This window comes from Cetorhinus maximus, chromosome 7, assembly GCF_964194155.1.
Source record: "Cetorhinus maximus chromosome 7, sCetMax3.hap1.1, whole genome shotgun sequence".
Classification (NCBI taxonomy): Eukaryota; Metazoa; Chordata; class Chondrichthyes; order Lamniformes; family Cetorhinidae; genus Cetorhinus; species Cetorhinus maximus.
In genome coordinates, this window is record NC_135885.1 from 87,602,883 (window position 1) to 87,623,839 (window position 20,957).

At 44.9% G+C, this 20,957-nt stretch overlaps 1 protein-coding gene across 2 annotated transcripts in view; it reads right to left on the reverse strand.

The window, feature by feature from the left end:
* LOC144682920 (short transient receptor potential channel 6-like) overlaps positions 1-12,675 on the reverse strand; it is a 223,598-nt gene extending 210,923 nt beyond the window's left edge. The window contains exon 1 of one of the 2 annotated variants that reach the window (XM_078545816.1): positions 12,418-12,675. In XM_078545816.1, the coding sequence (XP_078401942.1) occupies positions 12,418-12,557 (140 nt within the window). In that variant the 5' untranslated portion in view covers positions 12,558-12,675. The remainder of the gene's footprint in view (positions 1-12,417) is intronic. The other variant, XM_078545815.1, reaches the window with a different exon arrangement.
* Positions 12,676-20,957: the final 8,282 nt, after the last annotated feature.

Genomic DNA, 20,957 nt, shown 5'->3' on the forward strand with positions numbered 1-20,957 from the left:
GAGTCTTTCACAATGATTCAGGCAAGATTTTACCATCAATGAAGAGGATTGACATTCCTTTATGATTGTTGGAAGATTGGTGAGTTTCTTTCCACTTGTATATGTGGACAATGGACATTTTTGTATTCTTACAAGATGGTTCCTTGCTCCCACATAGACTAGGTGAGTTCAATGAGCTTCTTGACCCGCCATTGACCTCCAGCCTTGTAGAGCTCAGCTTGGAGAGCATCAGCTCCTGAAGCTTTGCTGCTAGACAGGAGTTTGTGTTCATCATTTCTAGTAGTGTGGGAGGGTCATCAAATGGGCAGTTGATGGCAACCTGTGACAGCCTGTTGATTGCTCCTTCATTGATGGATGAAGGCTGATTGAGGATGTGGTTAAAGTGCTTTGCCCATCTTTCCAGAATTTGGGCTTTTTCTGTGAGCAGTATTGACTTGTCAGCACTGAGGATTGGCGATGAACCAGTAGACTGGGGTCAATAAACAGGTTTCAGAGTATTGTTGAATCTCTTACAGTCTTTGTGGTCTGCACATAACTGAAGTTCGTCTGCTTTATAATTCAGCCAAGAGTCTTGCATCTCTCTGAGCTTGCAATGGACAGTCCTGTGGATGTTTCGGTAGACATCGTGCTTGGATAGTGATGTCTTGTCATTGAGGTAAAGCCTGTAGAGGTGATATTTCTCCTCCAATAGTTTCACGATTACCTCATTGTTTTCATCAAACCAATTTTGATGCTTAGAAAGGTAGGGCCAAGGGCCTCTAGAGTACATGCTATATCCCTGAAAGTCACCCAGTCATTGTCATTGCAATGAATATCCATTTTTGTTGTGCAAGGGGGACTCTCGAGTTTCTCTGAGAGAGATTCCTTTGTGACTGCCTGTTTGAGCCCTGAGACATTGAGATACTTCTGGGCCTTCATGCTGTGGGGATGTCTAGGGGGATAGATCTAGATGTTTATTCTAATTGACTATGCCATTAACATCCGGAGGGACAGGCAAGATGTGCATGAAACGATAGCCATGTGTGGCGCTAACTGCTGGACTGATCACCATCTTATCATTACAGGGATGTTACTGAGGGTTTGCACAAAGGTGTTTCTGGTGAATCCATGCCATCAAGACTGTCATGAGCAAAGCAAAGCTGAGGAGGTTCTGCAGAGTGCGCCATTTTGGTGAAGACTGTGTCTGTAGAACTCGGGTTTGTTGTTACTGCGGTCAGCTGAGGATCGGAGGCTAAATCCCAGAAGAAAAAGGGCTGGGGCTCTACCTGAGAAAGTTTAGAGCTTTGAAGGATTTTGTGGCTGAAATTGGTGCCATATTTGCTGAGGGGACTGCCCAGTAAATCCGTGAGATCTATCTTTGTTGTATCTGCTATTTAATGTGCAATTTATATTTTATGTTGACTGCAATTTTCCAGTTCTTCATGTTTAATTCATGTTTATTTTGGTTTGATTGTTAAAGTAAAAGATATAAAATGTGAAATCCTGTCCATTGGTTTTCTCATTGCTGTCATTAGGTAAATACAGTTTTTGGTCTCCAAGGGGATCATAACATGTGGCACATGTAAATTTTAAAATTATGCCATGAACACCCAAATTAAGTTACTAATATATATTAAGAAGAGCAGTAGTCCTAGTACCAACCCCATTGCATACCTTTCTCCAGTCCAAAAAAACAACCTTGCACCATTACTCTATGGACTGGATTTTTTGAGGCGCTGTGGAGCTAGCCTCCCAGGTGTCCCTGCCTCCCTGGAGGTTGCCCAGGTCAGTGTCTATCCCCTCAGCGTTCTCCTGAGCATGTTCGTCCTCGGACTCACTACTGGACTCATCGTCTGCTGCCAGAGCAGCTGCTTCAACATCTTCTTCGTCCACTGCATCCCCTCTTTCCAGTGCCAGATTGTGGAGAGCGCAGCATGCAACCACTACCAGTGACACATGATCTGGGGGGTATTGCAGTGCGTCTGCTGAACGGCCCAGGCATCGGAAGAGCATCTTGATGGTTCTCTCTACCACCACCCTTGTGGAGGCGTGGCTCCTATTGTACCGTTGCTCGGCCTCTGTTCTTGGATGGCGGTGAGGCATCATGAGCCACCTTTTGAAGGGATGGCCCTTGTCACCCAGCAGCCATCCATCCAGCTGGGCTGGAGCACTGAAGAGCCTCAGCACCTGGGAGTGTCTCAGGATGTAAGCATCATGGGAGCTGCCAGGGTACCTTGCACAGACTTGCAGAATCTGCATCCTATGGTCATACACTATCTGCACGTTCATGAAGCGGAAACCCTTCCTGTTGACGAAGGCACCGGGCTCACCCACTGGTGTCTTGTTGGCCACACGTGTGCAGTCTATTGTACCCTGAATGCGGAGGAACCCAGCAATCGCTGCAAAGCCTCTGGCTCACTCTGTCTGGCTGGCCTGGTTTGTGCGGTAGTGAATGAAAGTCAATGCACGCCTGAACAGGCATCTGTCACCAGCTTGACACAACTGTGGACAGTTGATTGGGGGACTCCACAAAGATCACCCACTGACCCCTGGAAAGAGCTGGAGGCATAGAAGTTGAGGGCCTGACTGTTACTGACTGAACGCTAACTGATGCACTCTCCTTGTTGTTAATTTCAGCATCACCACCGCATGGCCGCCACCAACACGTCCGGAGCCCCCCCTCCACACCTGTGGGCCAAGACTTGCAACTTGCGGCATATCATTTCAGCCAGCCAGGCACCAGCGCAGCGACAAACACTTCGGTGGGAAATATAACATCGGCTAGTGTCCCAGGGCACAGTGGAGAGGGCATTTCACAATTGTTGGAGGAGATGGCATGGACAGAGAGTGCCGATGGTGCCAGCAGCCAGAGGACTGCTGAGTCCGGCAGTGATGATGTGCCTCTGGAGATGTCAGCAATGCAGCAGCTGCAGGACAAGCGGCAGGATGCGCAGGAGCATCTGGCAGGATTGCATGAGGGTGTACTTCAGTTGGTCTCTGCGATGGAGGAGTCCAGGCAGAGTGCAAGTGAAGGCATGAACCTCAGGACAGAGAGTCAGGCTTCCTCCACTGAGAGATTGGCGACTCTCATGGAGAGGGGGTTCGATCGGATTGAGAGTCTTCTGATTGGGTTACGCTCTGACCTGCAAGCCCTCACAGCGCTAATGGCCACAGGTGGTCATTCCCAATGTGGGAGATGTTCTGGGCACCAAGTGTCGCCGCTCGGTGCCCATGAATCTGCGGTGAGCAGGAAGGTCCAATGTGACCTTATGTCGGTGCAGCGGCTGCCGGTCATCGCTGCGAGCTCCTCCCAGGGCACTCCGGATGAGGGCAGCAGCTCCTCCGCCCCTCTGCCAGTGACTGTTGCATCCATTGAGGCTGCAACAACTGGGGAGGTGCCAGTTCTGGAACTGACCACTCCATCCCAGGCAGGGCCATCACAGGCTCCACGGGCCAGAGGACGCCCGCCAAGGTCATCGACGCTAACAAGACAGCAGAGTCAGCAGGCTGTCTCACAAGCCACTCTGAGCGATGGGGCGGCACCTAGACATAGCACCTGCAAACGTAAGTTTAAGGTACGTTAGGCAATCCACGGGTATGTCACTGGTGATTTTGTGTTGGCCCTAGATTAGGGAATATTTCATTATCTACGTCAGAGCGACATTTGTGTTTGATGTTGGACTGAATAAAGTCCACTTTTCTGAGCATGGCTGAGGGTGTTTCCTTTGTGCTGCATTTGTATGTTTCACAGACATCTCATGAGTGTTTGAGTGGACATTGATGTTTCTGTACTAAGCCCTTAGTTGCAGCTGATAAGGTGGAAGATGTAGCACCTAAGTGCCACGTGTGGAAGCGCCAGGCAATGCTATTCCTGCTGATCCATGTGTTTGGAGCTAGCTGAAGGTTCATTGGATTAAATTGTCCCAGGTGTCCCTGCCTCCTTGGTGTAAATGCGGGTTGTTGTTCTGCCCCTCATCATCACCCTGTGCTTCCTCATCCTCTGAGCCACTGCTGGATTCATCATGTGCAGCCTCATCCACTGCGTCAAGGTCTTCATCGTCAACTGCATCCCCCCTTTCCAGCGCAAGATTGTGCAGAGCGCAGCATGCTACCACTATCACAGAGACGTGATCTGGGGGGGTACTGGAGTGCGCCCCCTGAGCGGTCCAGGCAATGGAAGCGCACCTTGAAAAGACTGATGGTTCTCTCCACCACAGCCCTTGTGGTGCCGTGGCTCCTATTATAGCGTTCCTCAGCTTCTGTTCTTGGATGGCGGAGAGACGTCATGAGCCACCTTCTGAGGGGATAGCCCTGGTCACCCAGCAGCCATCCATCCAGCCAAGCCGGAGCACTGAAGAACCCCGGCGCCTGGGAGTGTCTGAGAATGTAAGCGTCATGGGAGCTGCCTGGGTACCTGCATGGACTTGTAGAATCAGCATCCTGTGATCACACACTATCTGCACGTTCATGGAGTGGAAGCCCTTCCTGTTGACGAAGGCACCCGACTCACCTGCTGATGCCTTGATGGCCACATGTGTACAGTCTATAGCACCCTGGACACGGGGGAAGCCAGCAATGGCTGCGAAGCCTCTGGCTCGCTGAGCCTGACTTGCCTGGTCCCAGCGGAAGTGGATGAAGGTCAATGCCCGTCTGAACAGAGCGTCTGTAACCTGCTTGACACAAGTGTGGACAGCTGCTTGGGAGACACCACCAAGATCACCCACCGAGCCCTGGAAGGAGCCATATGCATAGAAGTTGAGGGCAACTGTGACCTTCAGAGCCGCTGGCATTGGGTGTCCACCCACCACAGTTAGGGGAGATCTCAGGGCCAATCATCTAACAGATATAGTTGACTGTTTGCCTTGAAAGATGGAGCCTCTTTTGGCACTGCACCTCAGTCATTTTGAGGTAGCTGCTTCGCCGCCTGTATACCCTGGCAGCAGGATAGTGGCGTCTTCTGTGGCCCCTTCCACCTTGGACAACCTCTTGGCCCTGCGCCCCTTGTGCCTGCGCCTGCCCTCCCAAAGGTGGCTCCCTTGGAGGCTGATTGTCCACTCCTGGCCTCCTCCTTATTCTATCCCTCCCTTCCTCCTCAGAGGAGCTGCCTCCAGTGGAGAAGTCAGAACCCATACCCAGGCTAAATGGAGGCCTCCGGAAAGCTGCAGGCCCGATAAAGATTACTGTCTGCAGACTATTGAGCTGAAGCTTCAAAGTACAGAGAAAGCTATTGGAAATCGATCTGAACTGGTACCAATCACACAGGCAAGTTTAAAACACTTTCTGCATTAAATACTTCAGAAAAAACACGAACAACCCCTCTGAGCCCATATATCCCGCCCGTGGATGAGGTTTGTTAAAAGATCAGTTACCCGCCTGCCCGTTGGGCCCGTGCGCCTAGGCAAAGATCGCACGGGCTCCTCAAAATCGGCTTCAATTGCCGAGTTAATGGCCTTAACAAGACATTTAATAAATGGTGGGCGCGCGTCGCACTGCATCGCGTGCCGGCCCACCTAAATATCGCGATGCTGCACACTGACATCAGGACGCTCGCGTGACGTCAGCACGCGACATTTTAAGCACTGATGTGAGGGCTCCGCCACCCGTCCGTCACCCAGAAAATTCAGGACATAATCTAGCTGCCACTCCAGTAGGGAGCTGAGGAAGGGCCGTACTGTGGGAGATGTTGTCTTTGGATGAGATGTTAAACTAATGCCCCTGGCTGTTCTTTCATGTCAAAGATCCCACGCAGCTATTGAAGAAAAGCGAGTGAATTCCCCAAATGCCCTTGCAACAGTGACTACACTCAAAAGTCCTTAATTTTCAGGGACATTCTGAAGTCAACTTCAAAAGTTAATTCCACAAAATGTACACATGCTTCCAGTTACTAAAAGGTGAAAGGTGTTTGATATAGGCCAGTAAGTATCAAAATCTGTATATTAGTCACAACAACCACAAAAATATGCAAAGGGGAAGGAGCACACATTGGCATAAGTGCTGAGATGTGCCCAGCTGGAAACAATGTCACTGACCCCATCAATGTTAGTGGCATCAGGGGTAGGTTCACTGTTTTTTATATGGCAATGGCAGGTGCCTGCATTACTAGTGGTACAGGTGCGAGAAAATACACAGCAAGTATCTAGCTCCAGGTGGAATGAGGATGTGGCTACCCTTCTAGAGAAGAGAGGTCAGTATCACTTGAAAATACCTTTTTGAAACATGTCTATCTAATACCATCCCTGCAGATTAAATTCCAACCCTGCAGACAGGTGCTGATGAGTTATGACAGGGCTGTATCAGATGAGTCACAGATTTACAGTGCCAATGCATCTGTGTGAACAGCAATGTGAGACTGGCTTGTTGTTGCCAATGGCAGATAAAACTTCAACCCAAAGCCCTCATGAGTAATATAAAAGCAAAATACTGCGGATGCTGGAAATCTGAAATAAAAACAGAAAATGCTGGAAAAACTCAGCAAGTCTGACAGCATCTGTGGAAAGAGAAACAGAGTTAATGTTTCAAGTCCATATGACTCTTCTTCAGAGCTAAACAGTAGTAGAAATGTGATGGAATTTGTACTTTTTAAGGGGGATGGAGCAGGTGAAGCTGGATAGAAGGTCAGTGATAGGTGGGGGCTAAGAGGGATTGACAAAGATGTCATGGACACAAGACAAATGGAGTGCTAATGGTAGTGGTAAGGGCTAAAGAAGGTGCTGACAGTGGCACAAAGGTAAGAAAGCAGAATGTGTGAATAGCAGAACAAGGGTAAGCACTCTGTGAAAGAACAACATGAGTAAGGTGGACACACAGCAGGATGCTTACTAGTAAACTGTGTTGGCTCAAAGTGTGGTTTTAACTTGCTAGACTCGAGTAATAACCTACGGATCCTTAGGCGAACCTTACACCCAGAAGGAACTGGCTGAACCTTCAAAGGAATTGATTGCACAAAAGACATTAAAAACCTGGAGGTCTCCTGGTGCCCTGGTCAGTATTAATTTCTCAATCAATATTAGTTTAAAAATATGATTATCTGGTCATTATCGCATCGCAGGTCACTGATATTTGGCCTCTGCAAATTACTGTATGTCAGCTGTGGCTCAGTTAGTGGCACTCTTACTTCTGAGCCATTAGATTGTGGGTGCAAGTATAACTCCAGGACATCAGCACCAAAATCAAGGGTGACACTATAATGTAGCACTGAGGGAGTGCTACACTGTGGGGAGTGTTGCCTTTCTGATGAGACCTTAAATCAAGGGCCTATCTGCCCTCTCAGGTGGATGTAAAAGATCCCATGGCACTATTTTAAAGAAGGAAAGGGGAGCTATTCCCTGTATCCTGGCCAATATTTATCCCTCCATCACCTTCACAAAAATAGTTTATCTGATATCATTATCACATTGCTGTTTGTGAGAGCTTGCTGTCCGCAAACTGGTTGCCGCGTTTCCTACAGTTCAACAGTGACTACACTTCAAAAATACTCCATTGGCTGTAAAGCACTTTGAGATGTTTGGTAGTTGTGAAAGGTACTATATAAATGCAATCTTTCTTTATTTCAAAACATTGTACTCATTTTCTTTCTACTACTCCCCCCTTGTCTACATTGAATTATTCCTCATCAGATAATAAATCTTACCATTGTTCTGCCTACTCTATCTGCAATCATCGCATTGCTACATTTAGCAACATGCAGCACACTATAATGATGTGACAGACTTTGTGAGAAGCACATTGTAGGGAGTCCCCAGACTTACCTTAATAAATAAACTATTCCGTTGATAGCCCAAGTCCAGTAGTGTTCTCAGTTATATCTTTGGTGATCCTATGGTTGTGATTGCTGTTCAGGCTTGTCGAACTGTTCAGGGCTGTCATTAAATATGTGTGCAGAAGCTAGCCGTTGTCTCCAAGGAACCAATCTATTATGCTCCTGGAATAGCAGAATAGTGCGGAGATGGATAAATGTTGTAGGATGAAGGTGTTGTGAAAAACTGGCACAGATTTGCAGGATCCTTCGACAGGAATCATACACTAGCTGGACATTGATTGAGGAACAGAGTTCTTGTTGATGACATCCGCTCGGTCATTTTCTGGTGCCTTGGAAGTTGCATGAGTACGGTCTGAAATGCTCTGGGAATGAAGGAACCCAGTTCCTCTGCAAATCCCACATTGCTCTCATTTTGCATATTAGAATCCGTGGAAAAGATAATACATCAGTTGACCCTGGTAAATAGGGTACTGATGACCTGCTTGATGCAGCTCCACACTACAGACGGGAAAAAATTGATGATGCCCACTGTACAGACCGGAAAAACTTTTGCAACACAAAAGTGAGCGTGGCAGTGATTTTGACAACCACTGGCAAAGCATGGCAATTTGGGATAGCAGGCAGCCGAGCCTGTTGCTGAAGCAGCAGAGTTAAGCAGCAACTTGTCTGGTGAAATGTTAGCTCCTGTTACAATGTTCCTCAATCATACCAAGGCAAGTAACTTCTGGCTTTTAGGCCCAATGGGCTACAGCCTTCTATGCACAGTCCCCAGCCATCCCCGCCAACCTGGTTTCTTCCAATGTACCCACCTGCTACTCCTTCTGGTTGCAGGGCCTGTAATTGCCTTGTGGGGCCCCCTTGCAAAGGATTGGTTCAGGGCCCCTGCATTTCACTGGATAATGGTACTAAAAGCACAGAGGTTTCCTTTCACTGGATCCACATGGGGTCCATGAATGGCTTGGGGACCCGTGTATGATCCTAACGCTGTCTCTACCTGGCTGTTGAGGCTGTTGCTACTGCCGCTGCTGTTCTTTCTCCAGCATTTCTTCCATGAAGCAAGGAAGTAAAAACAGCCTCCAATAATAAACTGTGAGAGCTCAATCAAGGTGAGAAAATCTCATTAATCTTTAAAAGCTTTGACATACATGTTATGGCCTGTTTTCATTGAGTAAAGAATGGTGAAGGAGGCAGTATAGCACCACACAGGTCACTCATCTTGCCCTTAAAATGGTCCCAGCAAGGTAACTGCACCATAAAAAAGATGAAACAGAACAACAGCAACTTTCATTGATATAGAACTTTCAATATAGTGAAACATCCCAAGGTGTTTCACAAATAATAAGAAATAGATGCAAACTAAGAAGTAGAGATTAGATTGGGGGACCAGGAGCTTGTTCGAGGAGAATTGTAAAAGACAGGGAGGTGGAAAAGTAGGAGGATTTAAGGCGGTTGAAGCACAACAAAAGGTAAGGGAATTCATAAGAGACAAGGGTCAGGAAGATAAGGTCAGGCCTAGAGAAAGTTACAGAAATTGGGAGGGACAAACAATGAAAAGGCTTAAATGCAAGAATGAGAATTTTAAATTTCAAGCATCGGAGGTTCAAAAGCCAATGTGGACCAGTGAGGGCAAGGGTGATCATGAATGGGACCTGCTGTGGGAATGGGACATAGTTAGCAGAGTTTACAGAAGCTGGCTTCAATCTGGTACAATTCTCAACCCCAACACACATGCGCGAGGAAGCCAGCCAGGAAACCGTTGGAGCAATCAAATCTGAATTTCACAAGGGAATGATTCAGCACTGCAACAACTGAAAAGCAGAAAGATTTGTGGAAGAATGTAAAAGAGAATGAGAAGTGATGCTCATGCAATTAGGAAACATAATTAGATGAAGCTGATCCAGAACCTATTTACTCTAATTGGGAAATATTGAAGTTGGGAGTAAGTATAGGGGGAGGAAGAGAATAGAGAAAAACATCAAATGGCAAATGGTTTTAAGAAATTGGATATTCCCACAAATGTGTGTGGTTCACTCAGTGGAAAGACAGAATGGTTCTAGAAACACCAGCCCCAGATTACAGCCAGGAACCAAATGAAGAAATCCATACTGTCAACACATGAGATATCTGAAGGAAAACACCAGGATGGAAAATATATATAACACGTCACTCTTTAATCTGGTCCCCATTCTGCTGCTATGACAATAGGTTTTGGGAAAAATAGTAACAGGGAGGAAATTACTTCTGTAGGCAGAGTTTGATAAGCAACTTAAAAAAAACATCCAATTTAGTGTAACAAGATTCAATTTTAAAAGTTATTTGTATTTCTTACGTGACCATGTCTTTTAGTATCTCTCCTGGTTTTTTTTTTGTTTGTTACCAGTTGTTAATTATCTGTTCGAACCAGAGGCTGGCATGTTTATTCAGCTGTGACTGTTGTGTACACTTGTCAATGACTTAATGCTTTACCGTGCAAGATCTCGAAGTAGTTATTTGATTAAAATTCTTATAGTTGAGAATGTAAAGTGATGTCTTCTGACATAGCCCTCATTATTGAGGTCCCATCCAGCATGGTACGTAGTCTGACATTACAATGACAGTGCACATTTCTACGTCCCAATAAACAGCATTCCTTCAACTTCAACACAATTTGATTTTGACAGCAAGACGGGGGAAGTAGATCAATGAAAACTTCATATTTAACCACAGGGTAAGCAGTCAGAATGAGAGAGATGAAATAGTAAATGACTTCGAGGTTAAAATCAATGAATAAATGCCTGGTAGTGGGGAGAATTATAATAGGTGACAACCGTGAATGATTTTACACTAGGATAAGGAACATGAAGATTATGTATGGCAAGAAAATAATACATTTACAGTACCTAAAATCTGGTTGAGGTCTGAGAATTAATGTTGGATATAGGGAAGTCTAAAATATTTATAAGACAGATAAAACAGATTGGGCAGAAGCAGCCTCTTGATAGTAAGCAAGAGAGATGACAGGAAAATTAATCACTTTCAGTGCAAAATTTATGACAATACAGGAAATACATTAACAATTGGAATTTGTTTGACTTTTAAAACAGAGAGGGAATGGATAAGAAATAACTGGAACAAATTGACCACTCATGTGGAATTAAATTGGTAGCTGTTGGGTAATTTTCAAAAATGGGAAAATGTAAGAAGACACAGAATTAGAAATGGGTGTTCACCCATCAAGCCTTTCTCAGACCCTGTATTTTATACTCAATCATGACTACTTCCCCTAATTAATTTCCTGAAAGTGCATTCAATATAGATTCTTATTGTTTCCCAAAAGCAATCAGACAAAGCACTGGAGTACTTAACAAACCCAAATCCCTGTTATTTAACCCTGAACAATCTCCTCCCACAGATGACTCTTTCCTCCATCCCACCCCAACAACATGGAGCCATTGTGTCCTATGGAATATTTGATCAGGTCAGACTGTGTCTATTTTCCTATAAACACTAATTTTACTCCCAACCAAATACTTATTCAGATTATTTGGATGGCTGCAGGAAGGAGATCCTTAACAGGATCAAGACACAAATCCTAATCTAGTGTTTTATACTGTGTGAAATTTGGAGGAAGGTCACAGTGCTCTTAGATTAAACATTAGTATAGCACTGGTACTGGAGGGCAGCTTGCCCTTTCCTAAATACCAGCTCTAATATTTTAGTTTTAGTATTACACAAAAAGCACACCACCAAGCACCCTCACTTATGTCACTGCAGAAATGTTTGAGTTAGTCTTTTCTCAAAGGATGTTTCTCTGCTTCTTCCTGGGAACTCACCCCAGTGGCTTGAAGCTGTAGGACATTGGGTGATGGGCTGAACTCACACCAGGAGCAGCTAGGGCTGCTCTGTGTAGCAGAAGGCTTGGAAAACAAACTTTTAGAAACAGCAGGATCAACAGTTTATTTGATTTCCTAAATAACTAACGTAGCATAACTAATATTACATTATAGCTCTTTCTGAATTAGACAAATTCCAAATAATTTAAAATACATTCGATAACATCCACACTGTGAATGATCTAACAACCTGTCAATATTCAATGTGAGTGGTTGCTTGCAAGAGCCTTTATTAAGGAAGTGTCGGATGTAACAAGTTTATGTTTAAGTGTGCACGGTGGCATGTTACTGTGGGCGAGTTTAAACAAAGTAAATGCATTTCTGGAACTTAAACCAGCGTGTGCGGTGAAGGTGAAAGCCGCAAGTAACCCCGCAAACCAGGAGATGACGCTATTTTCTCCCAAGTCTTTAAAACGATCAAAATTCGGTGGCAGAAAAATATTAACTTATTTAAATTATTATTTCATTTAAACAGGCAATCTCTGCCACAAAATATTTACGATGCATTGCTTATATAATTGCATATTAAAGAAAAACACTATTTTATATCACAATATCAGCTGTCTATATTCAGCATTTCAAAGTCGCTTGTAGACATAACATTTGTTATCACAAGAAGATTAGTGACATTCCAGAACAAGGTCTTACAACTTCCCAATGATTTCCCTAAGTTTTTTTTAAATTCTGTGCCTTTTAATGAACAACTCCAACTTAATACTGGAAATGGACAAAAGTAATGTTCTATTCCCACATCCCATGAATGAATAAAAAGAAAGGTCAGTGTTGACCGGTGCTCGGTTTACTTACGGTAAATAGTGCTCATACTGAGACGTGTAGGATTCTTTATTGATAACCCTTTTCATTGGAAGGTAATCTTCCCTTCCACTGGCCGGATTTGCGATGGTCACTGAGTTAATCGCAGCGACCCACGGCTTTCTCTCATTCATCGCTTCGCACTTCTCCCATTCCAAACTGAATAGTTCCCAGACTTGAAGCTTTCTCACCCACGCAATTATACCCCAGGGAGGCTGCGGTTTGGTGCCGTCTTTAAGTGACGCTTCGGATGCGTCAGGTTTTGTATGTGTGTGTGTGTGTGTCTCGGACACTCTCCTGTCCGAAATAGTTCTCGATGTTGTTGGTGCTGGTGTGGACCATGCGGGCTCGGGACAGGAGCTGTCTGCATGAAGTTAAGTGACTGGCAGCTGGGAGATCACATCAGTGTAGACTCCTTGTGTCCAATGTTTAACACTGAACAAATAAATCAGAATTATATCAGAGACTTGGAGTTTAATTAACTGATTCATTTACCAAATTCATCTATTTCGATTGTAATTCTCCTTGCAAGATAAAACAGCATTAAATTGAAATGATATTATGATCATGATTTCTCATTCATACATCCTATTCTCACGCAACTAATTTAAAACTAACGCTTGCGTTGGTCTGTGGGACTGACAATTGCGAAAAGGCGCGTGAACATACATTCTGGAGTCACTTCTGATTCTAGGAGCATTATTTTCAATCATTCTTTCATGGGACGTGGGCGTTGCTGGCTAGGCTAGCATTTATTGCCCATCCCTAATTGCCCTTGAGAAGGTGGTGGTGAGCTGCCTTCTTGAACTGCTGCAGTCCACATGGTGCCCATTCACCCACAGTGCTGTTGGGAAGGGAATTCCAGGATTTTGACCCAGCGACAAGCGATATTGTTCCAAGTCAGGGTGGTGATTGGTTGGAGGGGGAACTTGCAGGCGGTGGTGTTCCCATGTATCTGCTGCCCTTTTCCTTCCAGGTGGTAGAGGTGGTTGCAAGGTGCTTTCGAAGGAGCTTTGGTGAGTTGCTGTAGTGCACCTTGTAGATTGTATGTGTTGCTGCCACTTTGCATTGGTGATGGAGGGAGTGAATGTTTGAGGTAGTGGATGGGGAGCCAAACAATCAAGCTTCTTGAGTATTGATGGAGGGAATGTCATTGATGAAGCAGCTGAAAATGGTTGGACCTAGAACACTAGCCGGAGTAATTCCTGCAGTGAAGTCCTGTAACTGAGATGATTGGCCACCAACAACCACAACCATCTTCCTTTGTGCTAGGTAGAACTCCAACCAATGGAGACCCTTTCCGCTGATTTTCATTGCCTTCAATTTTGCTGGGGCTCCTTGAAACTGTACTCTGTCAAATGCTGTCTTGATGTCAAGGGCAGTCACTGTCACCTCACCTCTTGAATTCAGCTCTTTTTCCATGTTTGGGCCAAGGCTGTAATGAGGTCAGAAGCCGAGTGTCCTTGGCAGAACCCAAACTGAGCATCAGTGAGCAGTTTGTTGCTGAGTAAATGCTGCCTGATAGCTCTGTTGAAAACACCTCTCTTGAAGTTGTCTTGAACAATTTAGAGTGGAATTTGTCAATAAGTTATAGTTAGGGTTTTAATTTAAATCCTGAATCCAGTTGATAAAGTTCATCAAATATTGAAAAGATATTTTTAATTCAAACAAATCTCCTTACCATTTCTTCCATATTTATTTTGGGTCAGTTCATTAAATCCATTTCTCATTTTGAATCTGAGACATGGGCTTGACTTTCATGCTCCCCCTGCTGGTAGGTTTTTAGGCTGGTTGGGAACGTGAAGTAGAACAAATGGGCTTCCCGCTGGGTTCCTGCCCACCCCAACCTCTCAGCAATTTTATGCTGGGGCGGGTGAGGCCTTGGATGGGTCACGCGCCTTTGCCTCAGTTGAGGCCCTTAAGTGGCCATTTATTGACCACTTCAAGGCCATTTCCTGCCCAGCCTCAATTTTGAGGCTGGCAAGAGGATTACCCGCGTGTCGGGGAAGCCTGAAAATAATCGTGCTTAGGCCTTGGGCGGGAAGGCGGTGGAGCACCTCCATCAGAAGCCCCTTATAACTTCGGGCACCTCCCCTTTAAGGTCCCACAGCTTCTCCCCAACACCCCAATCCCCCACTATCCACCCCACCAGGCCTTCCCTAACATCCCCACCCTAAGACCCTGAAAACTTATCTTTCCATGTACTCCTGGGACTTATGCTCCAACATCTTCAGGAAGTTCCTCTTTTGTCCACTGCAGCTTCTGTTGCTACAGGGACTAGAGAGCTGCTGGTCAATCTAAGGCAGGACTACCTCCCCAATGAGGGGCGAAAGTCCCACCTGCAGCCAAGTGACCCTCATTTGAGCCCACCATCTGAAATATCCTGGCTTTTGGTACCACAATTGTGATTATAATTAGCTGAAATATTTAAATTATCTTCAATACTTCTACTGAATGTCATTGGCTGACATAATTAGATAACCTTCACTGCATTTCAGGAAGTGATTTATATTAAAATGTACTATAAGCAGATGGATTGCATTTTGCTTTTCAATGCACCTATATGACTTAAAGATCCATTTGTCAGTTCTTAAAACTGGGTTTATGAATAGCTTTTGAATTTCAATAATGAGTCTAAATCATAATTAGCAACTAGAGGTAGTCACTTTTTTTCTGTGAAGCCATATAGTCACAAAATTAAAAAAAACATCTGGACATCTAGGTAGCATTTGAGGTTGCAGAAATATTGGTTGCATTCTTGGGTATCCTTTCAACTAAGACAAACTAGTGTTGAATCAGTTAATCTAAAGTAAAAGTAACATTTAGAGGAATCATGGACGTTATTAAATTATTTTTGTTTTGTACATTTCTATCAGCTTCAAGAAAACACAACAGATTGTTCTATGCTACTAGGATATTTTTGAAGAATAATGTTGGTAAAATACCACCTTGAGATGTCTTCCAGTCAGATATCTCTCATACTCAATATGCACCTTAGAATTTCTGACAATAATTTTTGTACTCTTTCAAAATGCACACCAACAGGACCCAGTTCTTCGACAACTCTTAATGATTTTCCTGTTCAAAACTTTGTTGTTAATGCATTTAATTGAAAATTCATTTTCAGTATGTTTTGCTCTGATATTTTCAATATCAACACAGGAACATAGGAACAGGAGTAGGCCATTTAACCCCTCAAGCCTGTTCCGCTACTCAAGGAGATCATGGCTGATCTGCGACCTAACTCCACATTACCAGCTTTGCCCCATGTCCCTTAATACCTTTGGCTAACAAAGTTTTATCAAAAACAAAAATAAAAATACCTGGAAAAACTCAACAGGTCTGGCAGCATCTGCGGAGAGGAACACAGTTAACGTTTCGAGTCCATATGACTCTTCAACAGAACTAAGTAAAAATAGAAAAGAGGTGAAAAAGAGCTGGTTTAAGTGGGGGGGTGGGGGTGGTGGGATAGGTAGAGCTGGATAGAGGGCCAGTGATAGGTGGAGATAGCCAAAAGATGTCATAGACAAAAGGACAAAGAGGTGTTGAAGGTGGTAATATTATCTAAGGAATGTGCTAATTAAGGGGAGAAAGCAGGACAAGCAAGGTACAGATAGCCCTAGTGGGGGTGGGGTGGGGTGAAGGGAAAGGATCGAAATAGGCTAAAAGATAGAGATAAAACAATGGATGGAAATACATTTAAAAATAATGGAAATAGGTGGGAAAAGAAAAGTCTATATAAATTATTGGGGGAAAAAAGGGGGATCGGAAAGGGGGTGGGGAAGGAGGAGAGAGTTCATGATCTAAAATTGTTAAACTTAATATTCAGTCCGGAAGGCTGTAAAGTGCCTAGTCAGAAGTTGAGGTGCTGTTCCTCCAGTTTGCGTTGAGCTTCACTGGAACAATGCAGCAGGCCAAGGCGGACATGTGGGCATGAGAGCAGGGTGGAGTGTTGAAATGGCAAGTGACAGGGAGGTCTGGGTCATGCTTGCGGACAGACCGAAGGTGTTCTGCAAAGCGGTCACCCAGTCTGCGTTTGGTCTCTCCAGTGTAGAGGAAACCGCATTGGGAGCAATGAATACAGTCCACTAAATTGAGGGAAGTGCAAGTGAAATGCTGCTTCACTTGAAAGGAGTGTTTGGGCCCTTGGACGGTGAGGAGAGGGGAAGTAAAGGGGCAGGTGTTGCACCTTCTGCAGTTGCATGGGAAGGTGCCGTGGGAGGAGGTTGAGGTGTAGGGGGTGATGGAGGAGTGGACCAGGGTGTCCCGGAGGGAACGATCCCTGCGGAATGCCGCTATGGGGTTGAAGGGAAGATGTGTTTGGTGGTGGCATCATGCTGGAGGATGATCCTTTGAATGCAGAGGCTGGTGGGGTGATAAGTGAGGACAAGGGGGACCCTATCATGGTTCTGAACGGAGAGGAAGGTGTGAGGGTGGATGCGCGGGAGATGGGTCGGACACGGTTGAGGGCCCTGTCAACCACCGTGGCTGGAAAACCTCAGTTAAGGAAGAAGGAAGACATGTCAGAGGAACTGTTTTTGAAAGTGGCATCATCAGAACAGATGCGACGAAGTCAAAGGAACTGAGAAAATGGGATGGAGCCCTTACAGGAAGCGGGGTGTGAGGAACTGTAGTAGAGGTAGCTGTGGGAGTTGGTAGGCTTGTAATGAATATTGGTGGACAGTCTATCACCAGAAATTGAGACAGAGAGGTCAAGGAAGGGAAGGGAAGTGTCAGAGATGGACCATGTGAAAATGATGGAGGGGTGGAAATTGGAAGCAAAACTAATAAATTTTTCCAGGTCCAGACGAGAGCATGAAGCAGCACCGAAGTAATCATTGATGTACAGGAGAAAGAGTTGTGGGAGGGGGCCGGAGTAGGACTGGAACAAGGAATGTTCCACGTACCCCATAAAGAGACAGGCATAACTGGAGCCCATGTGGGTACCCATAGCCACACCTTTTATTTGGAGGAAGTGAGAGGAGTTTAAGGAGAAATTGTTCAGTGTGAAAACAAGTTCAGCCAGACAGAGGAGAGTAGTGGTGGATGGGGATTATTCGGGCCTCTGTTCAAGGAAGAAGCGGAGAGCCATCAGACCATCCCAGTGGGGGATATAGGTGTAGAGGGATTGGACATCCATGGTGAAGAGGAGGCAGTTGGGGCCAGGGAACTGGAAATTTTTGATATGATGTAGGGTGTCAGAGGAATCACAGATGTAGGTGGGAAGGGACTGGACAAGGGGAGAGAGAATGGAGTCAGGATAGCAAGAAATGAGTTCCGTGGGGCAGGAACAGGCTGACACGATTGGTCTGCCGGGACCGTCCTGTTTGTGGATTTTGGGTAGGAGGCAGTCCGAGGTTGGGAGACTATGGGGTTGGAAGCTGTGGAAGGAAGATCTCCAGAGGAGATGAGGTCAGTAACAGTCCTGGAAACAATGGCTTGATGTTCAGTGGTGGGGTCATGATCCAGGGGGAGGTAGGAGGAAGTGTCTGTGAGTTGATGCTCAGCCTCTGCGAGGTAGAGGTCAGTGCACCAGACAACAACAGCACCACCCTTGTCAGCAGGTTTGATGACAATGTCAGGGTTGGACCTGAGAGAACGGAGTGCAGCAAGTTCAGAGAGAGACAGTTTAGAGTGGGTGAGAGGAGCAGGGAAATTGAGACGACTAATGTCACGCCGACAGTTCTCAATAAAAGATCGAGAGAAGGTAAGAATCTAGAGGGAGGGGTCCAGATGGAGGGGGAATATTGGAGGCGGGTAAAAGGATCCGTTGAACGGGGATAGGATTCCTGCCCAAAGAAGTGAGCACGGAGACAAAGGCGACGGAAGAAGAGTTCAGCATCGTGCCGAGCCCGAAATTCATTGAGATGAGGGCGTAAGGGTATGAAACTAAATCCTTTGCTGAGCACTGAACATTCAGCATCGGAGAGGGGAAGGTCAGGGGGTATGGTGAATACACAGCCGGGGCTGGGATTGGAAGACGGGATGGGGACAGAGGAACAGGCAGGGGTGGAGGGTCCTAGATGGGTGTTGGTGTCGATGAAGTTTTATCAATCTCAGTTTTAAATTAACAAATGACTCAACACCATTTGCTGTTTGTGGAAGACAGTTCCAAACTTCTACCACCCTTTGCATGAAGAAGTGTTTCCTAATTTCGCTCCTGATAGGTCTGGCTCTAATTTTTGGCAATGCCCCTTAGTTCTAGACTCTCCAACTCACAGAGTTTATTCCAATCTATCTTATCTGTTCCCCATAATATCTTGAAAACTTCGATCAAATCATCCTTTACCCTCTAAATCCAGGGGGTACAACCATGGTTTATTTAATCTCTCTTTATAGTTTAAACCTTGCAGTCTGGGGTATCATTCTAATAAATCTCACTGCACTCCCTCCCTTCCTAAGATGTGGTGCCTAGAACTATTCACACTACCCCAAGTGTTGCTCAGCTTTGTAGCGGGCTTCCCTGTAAGTTCATTTATTGCATTTGACCAAAATTAAGGAGTGCTAGTTCTTTTCTTCATAGTATGTGTTCTTCTCATATTAAATAATCTGAAATCTCAGAGCTGGGATTGATGAGCTTGAAACTCCTAAATGAGAAAAAGACCAAAATCCAAGAGAAAAAAAGAATTAATTGAACTCATACAATGGTAAGAAGTATAAGGAAAAGACATTTTTTTTATTATTTAAAAGTTATTTCCAAAAGATTGCCTTAGTCCTTCCAGTTGTAATATTTTTATTATTTGGTCAATTTGAATTAGGTGGCAGACTGTGTACTGCAAAAAAAAATTTAAATGACTGCTTTTGTGTGTTTATTTTTTATTGTAAAATAAAGTTTCTTATTATGTCTAGTTGCATTGCAGGCTTGGACTGTTTCAGTACCTGAAGAGTTGTGAACGGCATTGAACACTATGCAACAAGCAGTGAACATCTCCACTTCTGACCTCATGTTGGAGGAAAGGTCCTTCATGAAAATAAAGGCAAAATACTACGGGTGCTGGAAATCTGAAACAAAAACAAAAAATGTTGGAAAAACTCAGCAAGTCTGACAGCATCTGTGGAGACAAAGAAAGAGTTAACGTTTTGAGTCTGTATGGCTCTTCTTCGTGAAAGTAGTTGGGCCCAGGACTCTGCAATGAGCAACCCCTGCAATGATATACTGGGGCTGAAATGATTGATCTTCAAGAATCTCAACTATCTTTCTTTGTGCTGGGTATGATGGATATGAATCCAGCTACTGGAGATTTTTCCCCATGATCCCACGGATTTCAATTTTACGAGGCCTCCATGGAGCCACAGTTGTGCCTTGATGCCAAGGGCAGTCACTCTCACCTGCCTCTGACATTCAGTTCTTTTGTTCATGATTGATCCAAGGTGTAATGAGGCTTGCAGCTGAGTGGTCTTGGAGGAACCCAAATTGAGTATTGATGAGTAGGCTATCGGTGAGTAAGTGCCGTTAGATAGCACTGTCGATGACACCTTTTATTACTTTGCTGATGATTGAGAGTGGTAATTGACCGATTGGATTTGTCCTGCTTTTTATGGACTGAACTTCTTTGAACGATTTTCCACATGATTGGGTGTATTTCAGTTTAGGAGTTGCACTGGAATAGCTTGGCTAGAGGCACCACTAGTCTTTTTAACATTTAGAAAAGCACATTACATAAAGTACAAAACAGATCAGATTCTTTCAATACAGTATGTGGCCACTCGAGGTGTCTTACTGCATTTACAATTACAGTTAATATTTACAATAGCCATTTCATGTGAAACATAGAGCCCAAAGGGTTTTACAGTCTCCAGCCCTTCAGTGTACTATGACAGGAGGACCATGCGAGTGAAGGAGAACCAGGAGCTGTGTCAGCTGGAGACTCATCAATAATGTGACATGAAGTTTGAATTTTCACAAAAGACTGTGTTCTCCAGCCTGTCGTCCAGCTGTTGCTCCATGAAAACAATTACCACAGTCTCTACTTCACAGCCATCAGCACCACTGATGACGACAGTTGTGTCCATACCATACTCCCAGCACCTTCAGGTAGTCTGACCTGACAGTGAAGAGGACAAGGGATCATTCATCCCAGTTCCGAAAGCACTTAGCCTCTTGTCGTGACTTACTATGGTTTCTGTGGCAAGTTCAAACTGGTCACAGACACTCATCAGTCTGTGAACCAACAGTAGATCCAAGCAGAAGACAGCAACCTCATCCATGTGCAGGGAGGCTTTGACCTGAGTGCCTATGCAGCCTGGGATTTTTACTCCTCTTATGCCCAGATCCTTCCCGATGGAGTTAGCAAAAGATTCAATGGAACACAACAAGACAGGAGAAGGAGGATAGCCCTGTCTGACTCTGGATTTAATTGTGAAGCTTTCTGATTCCAACTCATTGTTGAAACTGTGCTACTGGTATTTGCATAGATCAGTTGGACCCAACTGCAGATTCCCTCCACAAACTGCATTTTGAAGAGCACATCCGTCATGTAAAAGTGTGATATCCTGTCAAAGGCCTTCTCCTGATCCAAGCTGATGAAGTAATT